Source organism: Argiope bruennichi, chromosome 3 (assembly GCF_947563725.1).
Source record: "Argiope bruennichi chromosome 3, qqArgBrue1.1, whole genome shotgun sequence".
Lineage (NCBI taxonomy): Eukaryota > Metazoa > Arthropoda > Arachnida > Araneae > Araneidae > Argiope > Argiope bruennichi.
The window spans coordinates 119,286,992-119,312,756 of record NC_079153.1 but is presented as its reverse complement, the minus strand read 5'-3'; the positions used below and the strand labels follow the sequence as shown (position 1 = coordinate 119,312,756).

The 25,765-nt window shown below is 27.9% G+C and overlaps 1 protein-coding gene across 2 annotated transcripts in view; it reads left to right on the top strand.

Annotated features, from left to right (window-relative positions):
* Window positions 1-25,254, top strand: part of LOC129962587 (uncharacterized) — a 34,172-nt gene extending 8,918 nt beyond the window's left edge. The window contains exons 7-19 of one of the 2 annotated variants that reach the window (XM_056076387.1): window positions 412-742; window positions 1,325-1,497; window positions 1,872-1,992; window positions 3,655-3,806; window positions 5,493-5,591; window positions 5,825-5,954; window positions 9,142-15,110; window positions 16,639-16,761; window positions 18,901-18,947; window positions 20,438-20,594; window positions 20,715-20,778; window positions 21,710-21,764; window positions 24,174-25,254. In XM_056076387.1, the coding sequence (XP_055932362.1) occupies window positions 412-742; window positions 1,325-1,497; window positions 1,872-1,992; window positions 3,655-3,806; window positions 5,493-5,591; window positions 5,825-5,954; window positions 9,142-15,110; window positions 16,639-16,761; window positions 18,901-18,947; window positions 20,438-20,594; window positions 20,715-20,778; window positions 21,710-21,764; window positions 24,174-24,279 (7,527 nt within the window). In that variant the 3' untranslated portion in view covers window positions 24,280-25,254. Of the gene's footprint in view, window positions 1-411; window positions 743-1,324; window positions 1,498-1,871; window positions 1,993-3,654; window positions 3,807-5,492; window positions 5,592-5,824; window positions 5,955-9,141; window positions 15,111-16,638; window positions 16,762-18,900; window positions 18,948-20,434; window positions 20,595-20,714; window positions 20,779-21,709; window positions 21,765-24,173 lie in introns of both variants that reach the window. The other variant, XM_056076386.1, reaches the window with a different exon arrangement.
* The last annotated feature ends 511 nt before the right edge of the window (window positions 25,255-25,765 follow it).

The window sequence follows — 25,765 nt, the reverse complement described above, 5'->3', positions numbered from 1 at the left end:
AATTGTATGATTTATAGGGTTATTTTTTCACCTCCTTTATCTGCTGCTTTATTTAGATGGTTCAAATATATCCAGCTGTTTGGGATTTCTATTTCTGTTGACTTTTTTGGGGGGTAAAGCATTATGCATTTTATTGAATGATAAAATTTTTATTCTGTGTATTTTTAATGTAGTGAGAATATGCTTTTTATTGCTCTTAAGAAAAACTGAAAATGTATGATTATATTTTTAAATTGCATACATTTTGAGAAAGAGTAATATATAATGTTTTAATTAAAAAAAAATCTAGTATTTATTTGAAAATTTGGTTTCTCATATTGTGCAAATGCAATCTATAGTGTGGTTTTTCTATAGATTACTGGAATAATTAAACAGTACCAAAATTGTTTATTTATTTATTTTTTATTTCAGTTAATGGCTGAAGATATGAGCCGCAAGGGAAAATCTGTTGTTGATGAACTAGATGAAACTAGAGAACAAATGAAAATTATGCAAGAAAATTTCTCTACTGCTGAAAGTGACTGGAAAATGGAATTAGAGAAATATAAGCTTAGAATATCTGATTTGGAAAATGAAATTACTGATTATGACAAAAAGTTAAAAAATAGTGAAGCCACAATTAAAAGCATAGAAAATGCAAAATATGAGCTTACAGTAAAAAATGCTGAGCTGCAAAAGAAGATTGTTTGTGTACAAGAAAGTGCTGCTAAGCAATGTGAACTATATAATAAAGAAATTGAAGGTATAGAAATAAAAATTACTTTAAAATATTTATGTATCAATAAAAATATTGTATAGTCTATAACTTCATATGAATTAAAGTTGTAAGTGTTTTTAAGCCCCTAGGGATACATTTTTAAAACTTTATTTTAGTTTTTAAATTTGCAAGAATAAAAATTAATGTTTAAATACAGTTTCTTACAAAGTCACAAGTTTAAGTATTTAAAAAAAATTTACCTGTGCTGTTTCTTTTTCCATTAATTTTCAGAATCTTTGTTTATCATATTTATGAAATCACTCAAAATGCAGATAAATGTGTTTTGTTTATTTTATGTACTTTTATCTCTCAAAATGCAAATAAATGTTTTCTTAATGCACTTTTCGCTTTGTAGATGATGAAATAAATCTCAAAATTCTTCAAAAAATATTTTTCTTTGACCTGAAGAATATTATATGTTTATTGAAAAAACAAAGAAAATTTTGTTATTGAAAATTGGCTTTCGTCTATTTCTTTGAAAAAATGAAGGTTTACATTTAATTTGTTAATTTTTATAAAATATTTTGGTATATTTTATTCTAATTATATGTTGTTTTTTTATTGCAGGTGAAGTTGAAGCCTTAAAGAAGAACTTGGAAGCTGAAAAACAGCATGCTGCCGAATTACAAAAGGCCTTGGATGAATCTAGTAGCCAATCAGATAACAAGGTTTTGAAAGCTCGAGTGAAAGAACGAACGAAATATAAGGCATTAGAACGTGAGCTCAATGAGTTGAAGAAGGTAAATTTAATTGTAACTCTCTAGCATTTATTTCAATATTCTTTATAATGATATGTAAAATTATTCAGATACTATATTCTTGCATTTTTGAAGTGAAAAGACACTAAATTTATATAAATTCTTTGAATTAGATGATTGCAAATAAATGTCTGTCTGTGCAAATTCTGTCTGTTGTAATGACATCAATAATAAATTATTAATGTTTGCTTTGGCATTTTGAAAATTATACATTTATGTAATTCTAAATACTATTCAGATGTATTAGCGTATAAAAATTAATTATACAATATGGAAAAGTGGTTTTGAACAAGATATAAAAATTAAAGAAATGTAATAATTTTTTGGTTTTTATTTTGTATGATTCTTTCTCATAGAATGCTCAGCAGAAACCTGAGGAAATAATTGAGCTCCAGCAATGTGTTGCAGAATTAGAGGAAGAAAAAGGTTCCTTACAATTGAAATTAATGGATTTTGAAGAACAAGTTATTCAAATAGGTAATTTAGATAAAAAGTACTATTGATTTGAAAAAGATGTTTTAAATATTAATTTTACATATTTTGATTTTGTCTTTATATATATCTGTCTTAGTATTTTGGCATCAATTCTTGATGTTCATAATAAAAAAAAAAAGTGGAAAACTTGTTTTTTCCAATCCTATCCGATATATCCGATATTTTAATATTTGTTGTGTGCACAATTGCAGTATACTCACCCTAAATATGTCCTTGTGTGTTGTTAGGCTTTGTTATAATGATGATTATCTTCCTAAAGGATTTATTCAATATATTTTTTTTTTTCATTTTAATGCATTGGCACTAAATGATGATATCTAATTACTTATGAAAGGAATTTTAAAAGTAATAATATTACACAATTGTTTTACTGGTTTCTCAACCAATGAATCACTTGTAAATTTGTTAATTTTAAATGGATTTAATTGCATTGATTTTTACAAACTTTATTTTATTTTCTCTCTAATTGTGTACATAGAGGTCTTTAAAAAAATTCCAGGCATTTAAATGAAATTATTTTTTTATTTCCCATGTGGTATCAATTTTTTAAAAGTTCTTCAATAGATATTGAAGACAAATTCATACCATAGCTATTTTTTAATTCTTGCACACAAAGTAACATGGGCACTACTGAAGTATTCAAAACAGAAATGTTTCAGTAAAAATCAGCAAATGGCTTTATTATATTTATGAAATCTTTGGAATAAAAATCCTTGTTTTTTCCTTTCATGGTAGTTTCTTAAAATTTTGGAAAATGAAGATTTGCTTTATTTGTTAATTTAAAATAGAGGTGCTTCCATCAGTAAAGAATTGCTTTATTTTTGAAATTAATTTGCATGGAAAATAATTATGTACACATAAAGTAAATTTATATATGTGCATACATGATGTATGTGTTTTCTACTGATGTGTCTCCTCTCTTCCTCTCTCTTAAAAAAGATGAATTTAACTCTAACACTTAAATACAACTATTTGAAGTAATCTGCATACATATAACTATTGAATGAACCTATAACATAAAGATATACCAATTTATTATCAATAATATTTTGTATCTGATTTTTTGAAATTAATTTAATTACATATATGTAATGAATAGTTTTATCTGATAACTGTGAGAAATTTGATTTTAAATAGGATTAGAATTCAGATTATTACATTATTTTGCCTTTGGTTTCACAAAATACATTGTCCTCTTTACAAGTATTACCATAATTCATTTTTAAAAAATTGTGTGATATTGGTTGATGATTATAGGTGATATTATTATTGGTGATTTATTCGAATTTTATTCAATAATGTTTGACTTAATAAGAAAAGGTTAAATTTATCTATTCCATTTACTGTAATTTTATGAAAGTTGCATTTTGTGTGACTTATGAATTTTGTTATGTGATTTTTTAAAAAACCAGTATTGCATAGGATAAACAAATCTGACAGATAAATTTACCATAGATATGAAATAATCTGTATTTGTAAATATTTTTTAGAAGACTTCTTTATTGTCAGAACTAATGGTATTTCACTGATTTATCTCATATCCTAAAATTAAAACTATACATTTTACCAAATCCAGTATTTTTTTTTTTTTTTTTTCATTTTGTAGTACTGTTTAAATTAATTTGATAATTTGCTTGATTTCAGATAAACTTAAAGAAGAAAATGAAACATTAAAGGACACTGTGCAAGGAAAGCTCAATGAAGTACAGAGTTTGGGGAAAAGAATTAATGAAATTCAATCTGAAAAAGATAACTTTGAAGCTAAATTTAAGAGTTTGCAAGAGAGCTATAAAGATGTAAGTGGTATTTTGCTTTTTAGAATATTCTCAAAGGTTATTGACTTTATAGATGAAGTAATTATCATCCGTGATAAATTCAAATCATATAAAGCTAAGATCAATCGAATCACAAGTGAATGGCTTAATGCATGTTTTTATGCAGCAGAAGTTATAGAAATTAAACTACTTCATTTTTATAGTAGAATTTTACTATTCACAATGCCAAATATTTATTTATGAATTCACTTCAAATATATCAGTTGCTTTCAAATACATTCAAGGTTATTTAATTGTATGTAATGTTACATTCTGCAAATTTAGCTTACTGTCAACTTGAGCTATTATGAGTTTAGATTTCTTTCTTTTTATTCTTTAGACTTTAATTGAAAATTTTTGAAACACTTATTACTTGAATTATAAAAAAAAAAAGTGGATTATTCTTATTGAATCTCATCTTTGAAATTCTGTAAATAAGATAATTTGCCTTGCATATATTCCTACTTGTTTCAACCTTTCTACATCTTATGATGCAATTGCATGAAAATTTTAATTATATAATTTTTATTTTCTAATTCATATGTGTGGAACATTTATGATCTTAATTACTGCTTAGCAGTAATAGCTAATGCATTAAAACTGAAGAATTGCATTACCCTACATTTAGGTAAAAATTTGTTTATTTATTACTTTTTTAATATTTCTTTATTTTTCCTTATTGGTGGAAATGCAGTTTTAATGCAGATCCATGTGAAATGTTCATTAGTCACATTCTGTAGTATCCATTTAGATGTGGAAACTTATCACCTCTGAAAGTATCACTAAAAGTAAAAATTTAAAGTGGAACCATCGTGATATCTTTTCCTGTCCTGATAGTTTCAATTTATACACAATATGACATTAACTTGCTTGACAAGATATGGGTTAAATTAAAAGAAACATGGTATTTCTAAAACCATAACAAACTATAACCAAACTTAAACCATAGAGAAAATCATAAACATTCCTTTCTCTCTTTTTTTTCTTCCTTTCCCTCTTTTTGATTCTATCTAAACTGTTTTTGTAGCTTTATTTTATTCTAAGTTTTGTGTTTGTATTCAGACAGGGACATGCTTCTGGTTGAATAGTATTTTTATTATGTATTTTTAAAACTTTTTTTTTTATTATTAATAATTTATTCCTCTAATGATAAATTGTTTTTCTTAACAAAAAATGAATCCATTTCATAAGGAGTTAAGTGTCTGAAAAATAAATATCTTTTGTAACTTTTTACTATGTTGAACATATCCTTTGATTATCCCTAATAATATTATTGAGCATAATGTTTTAATTGATATGTAAATCCCAAAGTGATATATAGTATTACAATTCCTAATTGAAAGAATAAGAGTAAACAAATGTTTGCTTCTTTTCTGTACTCCAGAAATTAATTATAATAATTTTTTTATTTATTTCTAAGATGAAACATAATGTTAGGTTAAAATTTATAAATCCAAAATTAAATTAATTTTTTATAAAAACATTGAATATCAATTTTTGGTTTTTCCTATAAAAAATTTCATCAAATCAATTTTCTTATTTTTGCTTCTCTAATTAGAAAATATATCCATGTATCAAAAATTATACGTTGCTCATATCATCATATATTTGTTAAATTAAAATTAATTTTTATTCATGTTTTTTTTTTTTTAATATTATTAATTTCAGCTGGAGGGAAAGTTCCATAATTTGATTGAAGAAAAATCGAAATTAGAAGAACATTTCTCTACTGTTAGTAATTCCAAGGAAGAAATTGCAATGAATTATGTAAGTTTCTAATAGATTTTAGTGCCCAGGAAGTTATACAATATAATAATGTTTTTTTTTTATTTATTTATTTTGAAAGATTTTTCTATTTCTTCCTAAATATATCTAAATATTGCATGCAGTATTTATATTGAATCAAAATTTTGTTTCATGGAAAAAAATTATTGTATGACCTATAATTACAAATAATACCAATATTTAAAGTATTCTTAGAAATATCATTTGTTTTCCAGAATAAATTGAAGGAAGAATACAGTAATATGCAGAGTACATATAATGATATTGCTGAAAATCTGCAACAATTACAAGATCAAAAAGTTACTTTTGAATTGAAAAACATAGAATTGGAAGAAATTAGAGAAAGTAAGTAAATATTTTTTTTTTCTTTGAAATTTTTTGTCAAATAACATGAGGATGATCTTAAAACCTATTGGAATTGAAGCTTTTTTCAGGCATATGGCTTGAATTTGATGTGCTTTTAAGAGCATATATATTAATGTTAAGCTTTCATAGTGCTTGTGTTTTTTATAATGAAGAGCTTTACATGTGCTTTTCTGTTTGAGAATTTTTTTGTTCGTTTTTATTTTCCTTTTTTTATATTGTAGAACTCAGCTAATTGAAACATTTTAAATTTGAACTTGCTGGTAATTTAAACTTTTCTTTAGTTCTCTGAATTTCTTATTAATACATTATTAATTCAAATTAAATTTTTTATTAGATAAAAATATCTTATACTCAGTATGTAAATTTTTATTTTATTTTAACATTTTATATAAGAATTATTTATTCTTAGTTATTATGTATTATTTATTAAAATTGTTATTTATATTAATATTAGTAGTGAATATGTGTTGACATTCAACATGCTAGATTGCTTGACCTACAGCTACCAAACTTGACAAATATGTCAAGTTATATCTTTAATTCTTCAAAAATTTAAAGCAGATTTAGAATTTTTCTGCCAAAACTTCTGAGAATATTCTTGTACAAAAATAAATTTTACACTATTTCAAAAAATTATCTTTTCAGTTAATTTAATTTAAAAGAAATGTAAATATTACCTGGATTTTGGCAATGTTTTAATTTCTTTCCCCCTTCATGAGATTTAAACTGTTTTCAATGTTTCATCAGCTAAAGAAGAATGTATGTGTAGTTTACAAGATGAAAAAAAAAGGGACAATTCCATAAAACTTAGAATATAGTTGAATCAGACATTTATGTTTGTAATAGCACTATGATAGCATGAGACTGATTTCTATTAAAAAGGCTCAAGTACAAAATGAACAAAGTATATATAAGACTATTAAAAAGGTATAAATTTAATACTTATGAAAATTTATTGCTTTAAAAGTTTTATTGACGAAATCATGGATATGAAGTTATGATTAAGAGATTTAACTGATAAATAAAATCAATATCCATGTTGAAGCAGTTGATGACAAAAGGTGGCTAGGCTATACAGGGTGTCTCAAAAACCTTGAACATGGCTTTTATTCCTGAAATATTGATCATAGACATATACTGTAAATTACAAAATTGCCTAAAAAAATGTGTAAATTGCTATGAAATCAATTAAAGTTTTCAGGAGATTAAACTTTAAAAAATACAAAATTTAAATTTTTATATGGACCTCATACAAAAAATTCCCAATGAGTAAAATTTGCCGCATCCTCTAATAAGGTCATTTACGAAATTTCAGCATTTTATCACAAAAAGTCTCAAAGATAGGAAACTACTTAAATGCTGGCTTAAACCTTTATTTGATGTCTGGATATGAGTGATACAAGTTCGCAAAGAGAAAAAAAAATCATGTCAGATGTTCGTGTTTTAGGGGTTGTACACAATTTAACAAAGAAAGTATTGATTGAATAAATAAATAATGATTTTACTATTTATTGATTCAAAAGTATTAAAAATGTGTAGAAATAATAGCTTAAAGGAAAGATTACATAAGGAAAGATTACTTTAATGAAAGATTACATAAGATTTTTTACAAGTTCACTGACTGTGCTATTTTTAAGTTATATTCTGTAATTCATAATATAAAATTTAAAAGTATTTTTCAGGAAGCATAGATTTTAAAATTTGTATTTAAAACTAAAGATATGAAGTATATTTAATTTTCTTATGATGCATTTCTGCGTCGCATAATCTGCACTGAAGCTGTAAACATTTACATTTTAATTTGTGATTGATTTGCACCAACTTTGTTTTAACATATCTTTGAAAATTTTCATGATAAAATTCTAAAATTTTGTACATGACCTTTTTAGAGGATGGGGCACATTTTACTCATTGGGAATTTTTTTGTACAGTGTCCGTATAAAAAATTGAATTTTGTATTTTTGTAAAGTTAAATCCCTGAAAATTTTAATCGATTACATAACATTTTGCACCTTTTTTTATGCAACTTTGTAATTTACTGTATATGTCTACGATCAATACTTAAGGAATAAAGGCCGTGGTCAAGGTTTTTAAGATACCCTGTATAATAAAAATATATTTATATTTATATTTTTAATTTAAAATTTGTATTTATTAATTGTATACATTTTTAATCCACTTTTTCTTGATTCGGATTCTTAAAATAATTCAAATTTTTATTCTGTCTCAGCTTTTGTTAGTTAAATTTTACTGCATTACAAAATGCCTAGTGCTTTCTTTTACCAACCAATGTTTTCAGACATTGTTATTGTGCACATGTAATTTTAAATTGCACCAATTTTAAACTATCAAAACATGCAACTACTTTCTGTAGTAGGTGATTTTAGACAATGGATTAAATTACTTATGAAAGAATATACCTTCCAGTTATACTGATATTAGTCTTATAATTCTTACCTCCTCTGAAAATTGAAAATGCACTGAAGTTTGATTTTCTTTTTTTTTTTTTAATGAAAATCGTTCTGGCATTTAAAATTATCTTCTTTTATTGATTATCTGCTATTGAATAAATTTAAAATGGATAAAGATGATTATCCTTACTTTATCTTCATTTTTCTGAAAGAAAGTATGACTGAGATGCAAATTACAATAATGTTTTATTGTCATTTTCCACTAAAACTTGTCTTTTTTTTCTTTGCTCTCTATTTTTAAACTTACTTTTGCTTTGCTCTCTATTTTTAAATCTATTTTTTCTTAATTCAACATTTTAGATAAATCGGATTTTATTGTGTGCCTATCAGTTTTGAATTAGGCACATTTTACATATGCAACGTTTTAAATGATGTTAATATGATTATGTTATGTTTTACTTATTTTCACTGTTTTATTTCTCTTGTTTAAATTTAACTAAGCAAATAGCATATAAATTATTTTCATTTATTAGGTACACATAAATCTTAAAATATCAATAACTTCTTAAAAAATTATTTTGTATGTCATTTTTATACTATTCTGACTTTGATTCACTACTCTTTGTTTTCCATCAAATTGTTTGTTTTCTATTTAATTGCACCTTTTATTTTCATTAATTTTCAAAAAGTCTTAGTATTCAAAATTTAGAGTTGATTAATTTGATTTCAAAGTGAAATTTCATTTTCTGTTGCAGGTGATGAAAAAACTAAGAAAGAACTTCTTGCTGAGATTGAACAATTGAAGGAATCTTTTTACAGTGAAAGTAAACCAGATATACAGTTAGAGAAAGAAAATTCTGAAATAAAAGAGGAGTTGAGAATCATGTCAGATAAACTCAAAAATTCAGAAGATCGAATATCTGAATTATTATCAGATATTAATAAACTTCAAGAGAAATTGGAAAACCAACATCAAAAGCATTCTTCAGAAATTGAAGAGTTAAATAATAAGATCAAAACTCTTGAAGATGATTATAATAGAGCCATTCAAGAATTAGAAAGCAAAACTAATGAATGTGTGGAAAAAGAAAAGGCAATCCAGGAGTTAGAAAGTGATAACAAAAAAGTCATTCAAGATTTAGAAAGCAAAGTTAAGGAATGTGTGGAAAAGGAAAAGATAATCAATGAGTTAGAAAGTCATTATTCATCTGTTCAGAATCAGCTTTCAGATTTCTATAGTTGTATTGGAGCCAAAAATTTAAGTGATTGTAAGAAATATGCCATTCAAAAAACTGAAGAATATTCAAATCTAAAGAATGATTATGACAAAGAAATAAAAGAAAAAGCCAATATGCTGATCTGTCTTCAAGAAAAAGACGAAGAACTGCATAGATGTAACTTAAAAATTGATAAGTTGCAATCTATTCTAGAAAACAGAGATGCTGAATTGAAGTCTTTTGAAACAGTCATTGAAAAGTTGAAGGAAACTGTTTCTGAAAAAGAAAATATCATTAGTAAAATTTCTTCGGATCTCGAAGAAAAGATGTCCTCAGAAAAACTGCTTTTTGAAACTATTCAGGAGAAAACACAGCTTCTTTCAAATTCAGAGGAAATACTAAGGAATTTAAAGCTTGAATTACAAACATTAAAGGATACTCAACTTGTTTATCAAGAAAAAATGAAAGCTAATAGCTCTTCACTATTAGGACAAATCACTGATTTGGAAACAGAACTGGATGCTCTAAGAGATGAATTGACATCTAAAATAAAAGTCATTGATGAATTAAATGAAATAATCCTAAATTTAAAGAAAGAAAATGAAAATGTTCATTCAGAGTTGAGAGAAAAAGAAAGATTAATTCAGGAGAAAGATGGTGCCATTAAAAATTTCGAATCAGTTACTCAGTTTAATAAAGATGAGATTAATTCTTTAAAACAAGAAAGAGAACGTATAAAAGCAGAAATATTAGTTAAAGATTCATATGTCATGGAATTGAATGAGAAACTGCAACAACTAGAAAATGAACTGGAGACTCAGGAAGCTGAATTAAATACGCTAAGAAATGAATTAAAATCAAAAACAAAAAACATTGATGAATTAAATGAAATTATATTAAGTTTAAGAAATGAAAATGAAAAAATTCATTCAGAATTGGAAGAAGTAGAAAATTTAATTTGGGAGAAAAATAATATCATTGAAGATTATGAATCAGCTGATAAGGCTAATAAAGATGAAATTAACTTTTTGAAAGATGAAATAGAATGCATTAAAGAAGAAATTTTTGATAAAGATTCCGAAATAAATGTGCAGAATCAAAGGCTTCAGCTGCTAGAGAGTGAATTTAAAGCAATAACAAATGAATTTTCTTGTTCGCGTGAAGAATTTCAAAACCTAATTGAAACCCACTCAGTTAATGAAGAAACTATAAAACTTTTAAAGGAAAGAAATTCTGTTTTAGAGAGGGAAAAATTGCATTCTAATATGGCATTTACAGAAAAAGATGAAGCATATAAGAAGGTTTTAACTGAAAAAACGCATTTAGAATCTGAATTTTTGAAACTTCAGGATGAAAAGGAGTCATTAGATGCATTGTTAAAAGAAAAAGCACAGGAATTGGACATTGTAAATAGTGCCATTAATAAATTAACTAATTTAATTGCCAGTTCTGATAGTAAGATAGTACAAGATTTCTTATCTGAACTGTCTGATAAAAATAGCAACTTGAAACAACTGGGTGATAAATATTTCTCTTTTCTCAAAAGTATGCAAAATGATGTAGATTTATTATCTAGTGAAAACTCTGCATTGCAAAGCAAGATTGAAGAAATGAGAATTGTTGTCAATGATCAGCAGATGAAGGTTCAGGAATCTAATTCAATCATCGATGCACTTCAAAAGGAATCTTCTGATAAGCATAAGGAATTTGAAAAAAGGCTCAATGCATTGACAGATTCTAAGAGTACGCTTGAAAATCAAATAATTGAATTTCGGGCGAAGGTGGATAGTTTAACAAATGAAAATGATTCATTACGGAACAACCTTAATTCATTACAAGAAGGACATGCATTGGAAATATCTACATTGAATGAGAAAATTTCAGGTTATGACTCTGAGCTGCGTATTGCAAATGAAAAAATCAAAGCTTATGAGGATGATAATTCTAAACTGTGTGATTCGCTTAAAGACTCTATAAGAGATTACAAAATTAAAGAAGAAAACTATGAAAAACAAATCTGTGATTTATCAGAAATAAATGAAACGCTGGAGAAGAAACTTCAGGAATCAGAGTCAGAGATTAGGGATTGCAAAGAAAAAATCACCACGACAGAAATGGACGCAGTTTTTCAGAATGCGAGATTTGCCGACGAATTGGCAGGTTTAGAAATATCGCACCAAATGCTTATATCAAGCAGAGAGAATTTAGAGATAACAATATCAGAGTTGAGATCTCAAATTGCTGAATATGAAAATGAAATTTCTTCATTTAAACAATCAGTTTCCGAATTGGAAGAAAAAGTTTTGGAAAAAGAAAATCAAATGATTGATCTGCAAGATCAGTTAAAAGTACAAGCTGAAAAACTTACGGATTTGCAAAGTCTTTTTGATCAAAAATCAATTGAAAATGAAAAATATAAGCATTTAATAGATACTCAGTTTCCATGTTTACAGAGTTGTAGACAGCATTATTATATGATGGTGAGTGCTCTGTTAAGTTCGTTTCAGATAGATACAGACATTTCATTTCTTGAAAAAGACGAATGGGAATCAGTAGATGAATTTTCTGTTAAATCGAAAAATGTTATTGATCGTGTTGTTGAACATTCTGTAGAAGTTCAATCTCTTAAATCGATTTGTAATTCTTTAGAAAGCAAAGTGGAATCTTTGGAAGAAGAAAATAAAAGCCTGCTGTCCTTGTGTTATATTCTAAGAAACTTTTTAACTGGTTTATCGAATTCCGTACAAAGCAGTCTCAAAGAGAATGACACGAAATTTAATGTGATATTATCTTCCTTTCAGAATAAAGAAACTGTGCTGGAAAGTCTAAAATCAAAGATTTTGAATTTAAGTAAAAAACAAAGTTTGAGCAAAAGTCATTTTCATGAACTGGAAGCCGAAAAGAATTCATATTTAGAAAAGCTGAAAGAAAGCGAAAAATCCCTCACTGAAACTGAGCAGATTATAAATGCCTTAAAAATAGAAAACGAAGAGGTGAAGAGGCAAAATGTCCAATTAGTTGATCAATATGAAACAAAAATCTTCCATTTAGAAGACATCACTCGCAAATATAACGATTTGTGTGAAGCACACGCATTGCAGAGAAACGAATTACAATCTGCTTATGCTAAAATTCAAGAATTCCATACTCTAATGAGTAACAAAGATGAAAAAGTTTTTCAATTAGTTCATGAATTAGAAACCTCAAAGGGCGCGTTAAACACTCTGCAATCTGAACTGTCAATTGCACATTCCACAATATCTTCCCTCCAAAATGAAATTAATCAATTAAATAAGCAGGTTAGCGACTATGAAGAAGAGTCCCGAGTTCTAGAAAGTTCGAACAATGTGAGCAATGGATTGCAGATGGAAGTTGAAAATTTAAAACGTGAATTGTCATCCTGTGAAGAGGAAAAGAATTATTTGCAACAACACATAGACAATGCAAATTCACAGATACAGACACTGTTAACTGAGAGAGCAAGTCTTGAATCTACTATCGGGGAAATGCAATACAAATTGGATAATCTCACTGAAATAAATCTTAATTTATCTAATTCTTTAGAAGAATCGAAATTATTAATTGCACAAAATGAAGAAAAAATCAGGATTTTGGTAGAACAAAATTCGAATTTTGTGTCCATGCATGAAAAAGTATGTGAAGAGCTTAATTCTTTGAAATCGGCAAAGGATGAATCACAGTCTAAAGAAAGAATCGAATTTACGAACAAAATAAGCTTACTTGAGAAAAGTAGAGATAATTTAATCAATGCTTTAATCAAAATTAATAATTTTGTATCAAACGTTGAAATACCGGATTGTGATTTTCCATCCACTGATCTTGAAGACGAAACGTCGAAAAAAATTATCTTAGAGCTTCAAAAATGTTTACTCCAAAGTAGAAAACATTTTTATGATGAAATAAACAGTTTAAAAAGTAAATTTGAAGCAACAGAATCTCAAAATAAGCAGCTATGTGAGGAACTGGAAAAAGTTAAAGAAGAATTTACGGCAAGTCAGAAAGTCAAAGATACCGTTAAAATTGAAGAACAAATTACTCCCGTTTCACGTGAAGTAAAAGTTGGCACAGATGTCTTCCAGCAAGCCTCTTCAAAAATCGTGCCGTCATCAGAACCATTAACAACCTCGGAGCAGGGCGATCCATCACAAAAACGAGAAGCTGATGAATATAAAATAAAATTTGCGAAAGTTTTAAGTAGGTTGAAAGTGTTTAAAGATAAAAACGAGAAACTCACCAATGAAATACAAGAACTTAAGAACCAAATCTCTGAACTCGAAGAAGCCAAGTTAAGAAGTACAAGGAGTGAACAGGAATTAGTAGCAGACTTGAATAAAGTAACAAATGAAAATAAGGAACTTAGAGATGCATTACAGTCTGTTGGTGAGAAACACCGTTCTGAGCTCAATAAAGCTAATGACAAAATTTTGCAGTTGAAAGAGCGCAATTCTATTCTGGATGAAGAATGTTGCAGGATAAGAAAAGAACTGCAAGAGTATAAGCACACATGGGAGCAAGCGAATGTTTCATATGAATTGCAGAAAGAAGATAACGAAAGACTTAGAGAAAAATTGAAGGAAACTGCTGAACAGTCTGGAGAACTGAAAACAAAAATTTCGGAGCTTAACAATCAGCTAATGCAGTTAAAAAATGAAAATATTCATTTGCATCAAGAGGCTGAGAATTTGAGAGAGCATGCAAATATGCTACTCTCCGACAATGATACGTATCAGGATCTCATTGAAAAACTGACATCGTCAAAAACTTCATTAGAACAAAAATTATCGAACTTAACTGAAAAATTCAATGCAGAATTAAAAAGTTTGCAGCATCAGCATGAATTGGAGTTACAAAATTTGAAAGCTGAACCTAGAGAAATTGCAGATATTTCACAGTCAAAAGAACTTGAAAAGGAACTCATCTCATTAAAAGAGATGTGTTCCGAGATGCAACAGCATATTGAAAAACTTGAAAAAGAGCGTGATATTTCCCTTAGAAATCAAAATTTGTTGGAGAAAGAAAAGGTATATTTGCAACATCAATTGCTGGAAAAAGCGGACGAACTACAGAAAACCAAAAATTACCTCGATGATGTCATCAAAAATAAAACTTCTGCTGCAGAAAGTATTAGTAGTGTTGAATCGCCAAAATTCTCTCCAAATGAAACCCTTGTCCATGAAATAAGCGAACTAAAAGAAGAAAATAAGAATTTGAAATCACAGTTGAACTCTGTTATGCAAGAACTGAATTTGACCAACGAAAATTTTGAAATCATGAAACAAGATTTCTATAACAAAGAAAATTATTACGTGGATAGAATAAAACTACTTGAAACACAACAAGGAAGGCAGGAAGTTTCCGTGAACATACCTCATGATCAAAAGAGTGTTTCTGATGCCGTCAGATTAGAAAGTGAACTTCAGCAGGCTATGAGCAGTTTACACAAGCAAGGTCTAAGATGTGAAGAGTTAAGCTTAGAAGTTAGTAAGGTATGTTTGATAATTTAAAGTTATAAAGTTTATAATTAAAAAAAATGATAGGATATCTCAAAACTCTATATGCACTTTGCGGAGTTCATCAAACCATGTTGTTTTGAAGTTATGTCTGGAAATTCAACCATGTGGTGCTACAGCATAGTGAGGGTGGGGGGGGGGAATAAAGAAAGGAAATGAATGATGGTGTTAAATATTACTTTATTAGCATGCTAAATGCAATGAGAATATTGGGGAAGGGGGTGAATGTTGGTTACATTCCAAGGAGATTTAAAATTGTTTACATCCGCTTTTTTCCCATCATATTAATAGCATCAATCTATTCATATCGGCAACATTAATGAACTGCATCTTATCTCAACAGATCAAAGTATTATTTTAAATTTTCCATGCACAGTAAACATACGTATATTGATCAATTACACTTGTAAAGAGATGAAATTATTCGTGAAATCGTTGTCGAGGATAAGAATTCTGTTAGGGTTTTATTTTTTGACATATAGGTGGAGGGATAGGCGCCTATTAATGACATATTTGCAGATCCTATGAAATAAAAAATTTGCAATTAAAAATTGAAATCGGTGCATTGGGTGTCGAGATTTTTATCTGTAGAAAAAGTACATTAAAACAGTATTTTGAGATTTCTTTTGAAGCCTAAAGATGGGGAAGGAGCTACTACTGGTAACGTTTCTAAATATCATGAGATTACATATGAAATATAAAATAGTGGCGAAATCAGAACTGTGGTTGGCACTGGAGAGGCTGTTTCTTTGATTTTCCTTGCGGCAAGAACTTAGCTAATTATGCTTGCAATTTCATGACACCTTTTCGCCATAAATGAGATTACACGGAATGAAGATGTATGGGAATAAAATTAGTTGTTGTTATTGTCGTTTCCATGTAAATGCAAAAAGTGAGGAAAGAAAATCTCAGATATTGTTAAAGGTCTGGAGGATCACTGCCGCTAGCTTTGTTGCTTCAGGGCTGTAAAGGATCTCCCGATCCAACAGCGGTAACCAGCCAAGCTTTAAGATATATGCGGTAATAAATAAAATTAGTACCTTTAAAAAGTAAATTCTTTAAATTTGAAACTGGTGTAAAATTAGTTTTTGTGCGATAATATGCTCCTAAGTTACTGAGAAAAAAATGTTAGGACTTCAATGATTTTTAAATAAAAAAATTAATTAATTTTTGTAACTATTTTAATAGCTACTTACTACCGATAAATAACCATCTGCCAAATTTGGCAGATCTCCATCCGATGATCTGTTCTATAGAGCGTTTTGAAGGATTTTTTCATCACGCTTTACACAATTTATAATTAATATCCAGCCTACAACATTTCTTTTTTTAAAATTTGACAGCAGTGTCTGATGAACCAAATCTAAAATTTCTTCATATTATTGTGAGAAACTCCCTCTAAATTACCGAGATATTTTCTTTAATTTGTTCGGTTATTTGTATTATTAGGAATTAGTTACTTATCAAAAGGTCATTAAAAAAAACTTTTATCTTTTTGAATTAGCTTTTAGAAGAAAGAAATATATTGAGATGGAAGTTGCAGCAATATGGCCAGGTGAATCCAGAAGTTAAATCGCAGTCCGAAATAGATTCTGGTGCCTCAACGTCTGACCTTATTTCAGTTAAGGTATTTAATTCAATCTTGTTTTTATTCTGTTCACTATATGCATTTTGAAAGCATTATTTTGTAGCGAATTATTTTTTGAAAATTATTCTCATAATTACATTTTTGTCAATATATATATATATATATACATACATACATAACACATTATGTTGGTTGAAGCAGAATGCAGGTTTGAAGACATAGATGAAACTTAGTATTTTTAATTTCATTTTATTCTCTCTCAGGAGACAGGCATGATTTATTTATTGGAAGGCTTAGTACGACACAAAAGCAGAAGTAAAAAAAGGAACGAAACACATGATCACTAGTCTTATATAACATGGGATTTCCGGCCACACGCCAATTCAATACACGTGGTGACCTTTGATAAGGGCAATGGAAGTATCACTTTCACTCGATACGTAAAATTGATTGTGCAGTAATTTTTACACAGCTTTGGTTGAATTAATTAAACCGGAAGTGGAATTGGATCAGGAAATAAAAAAATGAAATTACTATGGGCTAAATTAAGATAAAGCTTTGGAAATTAATTTGGTTTAAATTAAGAGTTTAAAATATATATATATATATATATATATATATATATATATATATATATATATATATATATATATATTGTTTGCCATATAAGATGCATAAAAAAATATTATTTTTAAATAAATTGCAATTTGTGTAATATAAAATTTTGTATGAAAACAATTAAGGAACTTACTGTTAATCTACTTAACTTATATTTATTGTTAAAAAAGAAAACACGCATTTTCAATAGAAAAGTTATATACTTGTTAAAAAAAGAGGGGTAAAGCTTTTTTCCCTTGAATAACTGAAAAAAAAAGAGAATAATAACTGAAAGAAAGTGAATATAAGATTAAATCCATTATGCACTTAATTAATACTTTGAATAAATACATTCACATTCAACTTTCTTTATAATGAGCTTAAATGAAATTAAAAAAATAATATTATATAGCTTGTAAACAAACATAATTTTTTATATATATATGCTTACAAACTAGATAGGAAATGAAAATCTGTATGCCTGAAAAATATGATTAGAGTTTTTTGTCCTAAGACTCAGTCGAAGAAGGATCCAAAGCCGCAAATCTCTTAGAACTTATGTGTTTTATTCAATATCTTTGATCAGAAAATATTCAGTCTTTTTTTATATATATTCGTTTGCTTGACTTTTTATATTTACAATCCAGCCATAACCATTCTATTGAAAGATGGTAGCACAAGACATACATGTGCTAGCAGAATCCAATGTGGGGTGAAAAAAGCGATAATAACGTGCCTTGTCGTGTCAAGATAACAGCGAGTAAAAAGGAAAATTCATCTTTAATTGATTGCACCACTGAGATTATATTACTGCATCGGTACTTTAAAGGATGCGCGATGTTAACTTTTAAACAATCGTGATAAAAAGGAGGAACTCAAAGCTATATAAAAACACAGCGAAAGAAAAATTTAGTATGCATATGTTACATGTTTTTCTTTCTTTCTTGTCTTCTGAGTTTGTCCAATGTTTAAATTAAGCCCCTTTAATTTACTTAATTGTTTTTCGCTATACTAACACCCTCTCCTGATTAGGAATGTTATGAGTATGTTGATTTGGCAAATTAGATTCAATAAAGCTTACCAGAGTTTTTCCCAGCTGGAAAATGCAGGGGGGGGGCTCACTTTTTTTTCGCAATGACATGATTAATATGCATATTTTTGCACATCCTGTATATGGTAGCTAGTGGATCTTGAAAATTATATAACTAACATTAGAATATAGAAAATTCCTAATTAAAGAGATTTTGAATTGAAATAAAATTCATTTAATTTAGAATCCTCGACTGCCTTTTTTCTATTAAAAACCACTATTGTATTTACATGGTATCGTTCTGTCAAAAGTTCTATAGTATAAAATTGCCTTAATAAGTTTATTTTGTTTCCTAGTTTTAATTTTGTGACATACTTTATAACTTGTCGTTTTTCTGTGTTTGATGTTATAATTATTTGTTGAATCTTGTAGTCTACTGTTCTATATCCCACTCTACAGTATCAAACAAGGCATTTTCTATATGCCAATACGCTTACGTTTTGTCAGTTTGTTTATTTTAATTATCATTATTATTTTTTTTTATTTTTTAGGTTGAATCCCCATCTATGTCTCAGGATGTTGCTGCCCTCCATGCTAGGTAAGGTATTCTTTTTTCAAAGCACAATTAATTAATTTAATATTTGTCATTTGGCACAGAATATTTGAGTACTAATTGTATCAAAAAGTAATAGTTTATACTGAAATAACCACACATGATTTGTTATAAAGTTCCCATATGAAGATTTGGTACATAGTTCTAATTTCTGTTGGACAAGTCATTACCATATTAGTACAAAATATCGAACAACATTATTATGATATCTTCACTATAATGGCCGACTTTCAAAATGTCAAACAACATCGTGAGATTATCGTACAGTACTTGTGCTAATAGGTTAACAGCAAAATGAAGGAGACATTAGCCATGAGAAAGTAAATTGATAACAGTTTAGAGGTGCATACCTATTACACAAGAGATAAGGTGTCGAACAATTGATTTGAGATTTCTTGTTTTCAGCAGTTTCCTCAGAAATAGGAGAGAATTCGAAAGAATGTGTATAATATTCAGTTGCTTTCTGTCGCGAATGGCTTGTACACAGAAATTTCAAGTATGCAATGGGTCTAAACAAGGCAATTTCTCAATTTAATCTTGTTAGTTGCTCGTTAGTTGTCGAAATACTAATCAATCTCTTAACAATGATATCTTTTGATTTGAAATGTTAATAAATAAACTGCTTTAGAGATGTACGATTTCTGTTTCTCCATGTAACAAACTTCTTACTGATACACTATCAGTTTCATGAAATATTTACTCTTAACACTAACAATAATGAAGTACACTCATAAATCATTATTTTATTTCATACATTTTGCATGCATATAAACGTTGCTACAAAACAATAAAAGGTGGTTTTTTTTTTTTTTTTTTTTTGTAAAATATACTTAAAAATATTATTAAAATTAGAAAAAAAAATCCCAGAAATAAAATTGTTATTAATGAAAAATAAAATTTTTGAATTTTAATATGTGTTGAAACAGTTTTTTGTGCCATAATATGCCCTGCAGTTATTGAAGTGTAATATTAATATTTCAATTAATGTTTAATAAAGAAATTTAATTTTATTTTGAAAAAAAAAATTCTTTTTTTGTGAAAGCACTTGCTATATAAGAACTAATTACCTAACAAAGTTTATAACTCTGTTTCTAACAGTAATGCTGTTAAACTTTTCTTACAGCATGCATGTGTCATGCAACAGTTTCCAGATAGTATTTACCATGATAAAAATCTAACAACGTTGTCTCTGTAGAAGATTGCTGCTCAAAATGACCTAAAATCATTGTTGATATTGTATATGCACACTCTTGGTCGAAAATTTGTCCCTATTAATGCTGCAGCAGTTTCAGAAAATTCCTGTAGTTCTCTCAATATTAACTACTTTTTTAATGCCTTTAGGCTAAAACCTTATATATGGCAGATAAAATGATATTTTGTTCTCTATTCGTAATTAAAAGATACTCTTCACTTTAAAGTTATTTGTAACAAACCAGTTATAATATGGAAGTATTAGCTTTTTCTTTTACAAGTAGATTAAGGGAAAGCGAAAAAACCTGCCAACAGTTGCGCCAAGCCAATGAGGCCTTAGACAGAGCATTAATCACTGAAAGGGACCAAAAGAAGATGATTGAAGAAGAGTTGGATTTGGCGAAAGAACATCTTTCTGAAGAGGCCAAAGCATCTGATGAGGTAATGTTCAAAGGATTATTTTTATTCTTTTGATGTTTCTGTAATTTCATATTTTAAAGGATTTTCTTATCTGCTTTTTATTCTACTTCTATATTATTCTGCGCTCTTTTTATTTTTCAGTATCAGATTTTGTTAGGAGAAATCAATGAACCTGAATTCTTTGCTGAAACGAATTTTTCTGTCAGTAAGTATACTTTTTTTGTATATTAAAAATTTTTATACTTCTTGATCCCATTTATGAAAAACCAATGAATAATAATTTACTGCTTTCTCATTTCGATAAATGTAAAGGTTTCGACTTTCCGAAAAGAAAAAAAAATTTAACGTTAAATCTACAAAAGGAAAAAAAAGAAAGTGAAATTACTGATGTTTTTTTAAGGGCATAGTAACGATATGGAAAGCAACAACTAAACCATAATGTTTTTAGTAATTCATTGCAAGAACTTTTGTTTTTAAAAACTTAAACAGATAGTTTAAAAAATATCTGTTTTTCTTTATTCTTTTCTACTCTGTAAAAATTACCAATTTGATAGTTATGTCATAATTCATTTAGAACAATATTACAATGTAAGAGATGATTTTATTTCTAAATTATGGTGTAAAAGAAATCTGGAACATTCTCTTTCAATAAAAAGAGAAGATTTTGAAAAAATTTCAGAAGAGGAAAGTTAATTCTCTTCCTTTTAAGTTGATCTTAAATAAGATCTCTCATCCATTTGGCCATCTGTTAAGTTACTCTTATTATCTTTTTCAATAGCCATGGTACATAAGGTGATGTAATAAAACAAGTAATAAACTGCCACTTTATTCACTTCTTCACTACAACTACTTTAAAACTGAACAACTTCGGAAAAGCATCTCGAAATAATGAGTTTACTGTTTTAGCAGCTGTATCAGCCCTGGATTAACATCTATGTTAGTCATGAGACATATTCTTTTAACATTTATATGCGGATAAGAATAGAACTTCTTTTAAGAATCCTTTATCATTCCCAGCAACTTTAATAACACTTCTGAATCTTTGAAAATAGTTGTATTATTATGTTTTATTTTTATTCTCATTAAAATTCGATTAAATGTGTTGCAAATTACTGATTCGATAATGCTCTTTGCAGGTCGAAATATCAGGCCCTATGTTTACAGATTGCGACGATGGTTCAGAGGAAGAAGGTTTGTAACTTTATTTTATACATCAAAAAGTATTGTGAATTATCAGATAGTCAAAAAGAAAAAATCACGATGTAATTTTACTACATATGGAGCAAATTCATTTTCAGAAATTGTAATGTATCTGTATTATTTAACAGTTTTAATTTCATTAGAAGCTAGCTGGAGTTTTCTTGCTTCTGTTGTTATTGACCAGTGGAAAAAAAAAAAAAAAAAACTGAATATGGATTCTGGGTATTTTTTCTTCCCATCGATTGGGCCCAATATTTGAAATAGTTCTTTTAATGTTGATGATATAGAATTTCACTTGTCACTACAATCGGGCAAATATACATACAGACCGATGGTTCACTTTTTAATTAATTGATCTCAGAATTTGATAAAGATAAATTCTAATGATAAATCTATAATTTTTATTTCATGCATCTAGCTTTTTAGATTTTTGAGTTATTTTGTTCACATGGACATAAATGGATGAACAAATCGGCAGAGTGTGTGCCACCACGATAAAAAGTTACAACATGCATGTTTGATCATTTATCAAAAATTCTTGGAACTTCAATGGAATGTATTGTTGTTTCACCCATTATACTCATTAAATCTTGTATTTTCAGACATCATTTGTTTTGCTGCATTCAAGGATTAATGTATGACATAACATTAAATTCAGATAAATAGTAAAACAGCATAGATTGGGTATAATAGCTATTATTATTATTTATTTATTTATTTATTTTATACATCAAAAAGGATTGTGAATTATCAGATAGTCAAAAAAAAATAACGATGTAATTTCACTATATATGCAGCAAATTCATATATGCTGCATTCAAGGATTATTGTATGACATAACATTGAATTCAGATAAATAGTAAAACAGCATAGATTGGGTATAATAGCTATTATTATTATTTATTTTATTTATTTATGTATTTTTGTCTCTATATTGTCTTAGTGTGAACAGGTGAGACAACACTGTTGGTGCAATGACAAATAATTGTCTCAACTGGGCAACTGTTTGTCACTGTCTCTAGGGGATCAAATGACTTTACTGAGGTAGATTGGAAAGACTCGTTTGAATGCTTCTTTATTCTTCGTAATAGTGTAATAAATGGGGGGAATGAGACATAGATGCCACGTCTGATATTCTTAGTTTGCGTCTCGGAGACAAAACATTATTGCGTTTATGCCGCTTTTTTAAAATAAAATAATAGAAGGGGGTATGATATCATTGCCTGCTTTATTTGCACTTCCAAAACACTGTTAGAGACAAAAAGAGTCGAAATGACTAGAGACGAAAAGATTTTACTTTACGAATCAATAATATTGCTTCCCCGCATGATTAATTTTATCGTAGGAAAGATAGTTTTACGAACAGCTCTATTAGATGCTGATCAGCCCCCCCCCCCTCCAGCCTTGGCGACTAAATGGATGTTCCTGGAATCTTCAGGAATTTTGGCGATAGGACCAATAGGAAGCGAATTATGTTAACTGTTCGAGATCCTTCTGTGCCTTGCTCTGAAAGCTGTAAAAGACCGACAGTGGAAGCCGGTACCAATCATATAGTTAGTATGTGTTGCGAAGCGCAAATATTGAGTGGAGCTCAAACGATTAAGAATTGAGCTGTACGCCAAGTCTCGGAGACAAGTATTGAACAGCGTTGAATCATATATGAAGTAGCTATTCGTATAGTAGTTAGTCGGCATCCAAGTACAGCCAAAGCGCAGAGAACAGTGGAAAATAGCAGGCATGTGGAAAAGCCTTAGTGAATAACTATTCTCTTACTGTTACTATAAATTTTCTCTTACTGTTGAATTCTGTCTGACCGCTTTGTATGCTGTTTGGTTGTTTACTACCTATTACTATTTGTGGACTGCTGTTTGTAGTAAGTGCTGATGTATATATTGCTTGTGTACGTCTCGGCTATATTTTATCACCCATATATTCGTGTCTTCGTTTTAACGAATGTCTTTATTCGTTATTGAGGCCTGTTGCCTGTGTAACACACCCACTGCAGCGAACCCGTCGAGTTTATGGAATATTTTTTGTGTATAGAATTAATTTCCGTGACAATATTATACTCTAGGATAATCGCTTATTTTCGGAATTTCAAATGACTATTGATGGAATTCCGGTTGAATACTGCCACACCATGTCTCCTAGCTCATACAATTGGCACTTTTAACCGTGCTTTCCAAAGTGATTTTTTTCTTGTTTTCTGCCTTTTTAATCGTTTGAACGCAGAATTTGAAAGTATCCAACCCAGTATAGAAAGGATTTTTTAAAAAAATCATAGGAAAACACATTATGATTTTTTTCGACTACTTGATATTTAATGTGAAGAATATTTTCCAAGTACATATCTATGTTATATTTATATAAAAATTTGAAATTTTATTCTTTTTATTTCAGAAATTACCTGTGCCGAACAGTGAAAAGTCGAAATTATCCTCAACTTGTATATATATTTTATATCTTTTTCATTCACATTTGGCTTTTAACCTGTGTTTTTAGTTAGCTTCCAATAAATTTTGAAGAATTATAAGTGAAAGAAAAAAATCTATTTTTATAGAACAGATGCTGTTAAAGATCTATCTAAGTATTGAATTTCATACTAACATGTGAAAGCAGTTAGTAACATATTTTGTTCCTATTTGTTTGGAAGCTGAAAGGTTGTCTTTAATATTTAATTTTGCATTTAATTCAGCTTTATCGGAAAATCTGTTATTAGTCCATAAACAAAACTTTATTTAATTGTTAGTTAAGCTTTGCAAGCATTTATTCAGTATTTGTATATATGTACTTAAGCAAGATTTTTTACAGAGGGAATACATTGAAACTACCATAAAATGTTATGATGAATTATACCTTTTTTGTAATCAATAAATTAAGTTCTTCAAAACTATTTATTTCAATCTTGGATATTTTTTGTAAAGTATTATAAACTGTAATTCTACAGTTATGGTTCCATTTTTCTTGTGTGTTTAATATCGTTTGGTACACAGCTAAAAGTGACCAAGTCAAAGTAAAAAAGAATGGTGTATTCTTATTATTTAAAAATGGCATATATGTTATAGAAAACTATTTATCAGTATGCAATATAAAAAAACCTTTATTTTGATATATGTGATTTTTTTTTTTTTGGTTATAAAAAAGTTACACTTTAAAATAACTCAATAATAAATCATTTTTCTTCATATATGTGTTCGTGTGTGTGTCTTTGTTTTACTCGGTCACTTTTAAAAAAATGTATGCTGGCAATATATTATGCTATCAAGTAATAATTTTGAAAAATGAATTGAGCAACAACTTACAATAAAATCTTATGCAAAAAATATGTATAAATTATTAAAACTACTATTTTATATTCAAATATAATTATTTGTGAATTGCATGAGTTATTTTATTTAAATGTTGTTGCCTAGTGAGCAGCTATAAGGATTTTATTTAAATGACATATATTTTATATACAGTTACTACTAAATTTGATAAATAGTGAAGCTGAAATGAGAATTCTGCTGTGATCACTAATTAAAATTGTTTTATTTCTAATTTTGAAAGATTATAAATGTACCAAATTGATAGACAAATCAAAGGACCGAAAATGATTTTGCTGATGAATTCAGACACTTGTCTAAGATTATTTATACTTATAAAAAAATTTCTTGATTGTTAAATGAGTTCAAAAATTATGCTTTATCTTTTGTGTGTTTATATTTATATATATATTGATAAATATGGGATTGGGAAAATATACTTCGAAGGTTGCTATATTGCTTTTGTGTCTGTTTATGCATCATATATATTTAGTTAAAAATTATGATTGTTTAAAATTGTATTTTGCATTTAGCAAAAATTAAATAATATTTATTATTTTTCATATTTGTGTCTTGCTAGTTCAAGGTCTCATAGTATAATTATATTTTTTTATTTTTATTTATATTCATTAAGGTTGTGTAAATGATTAAAAAGAAAAATATTTTGAATTAAAAAATAAAGATTTA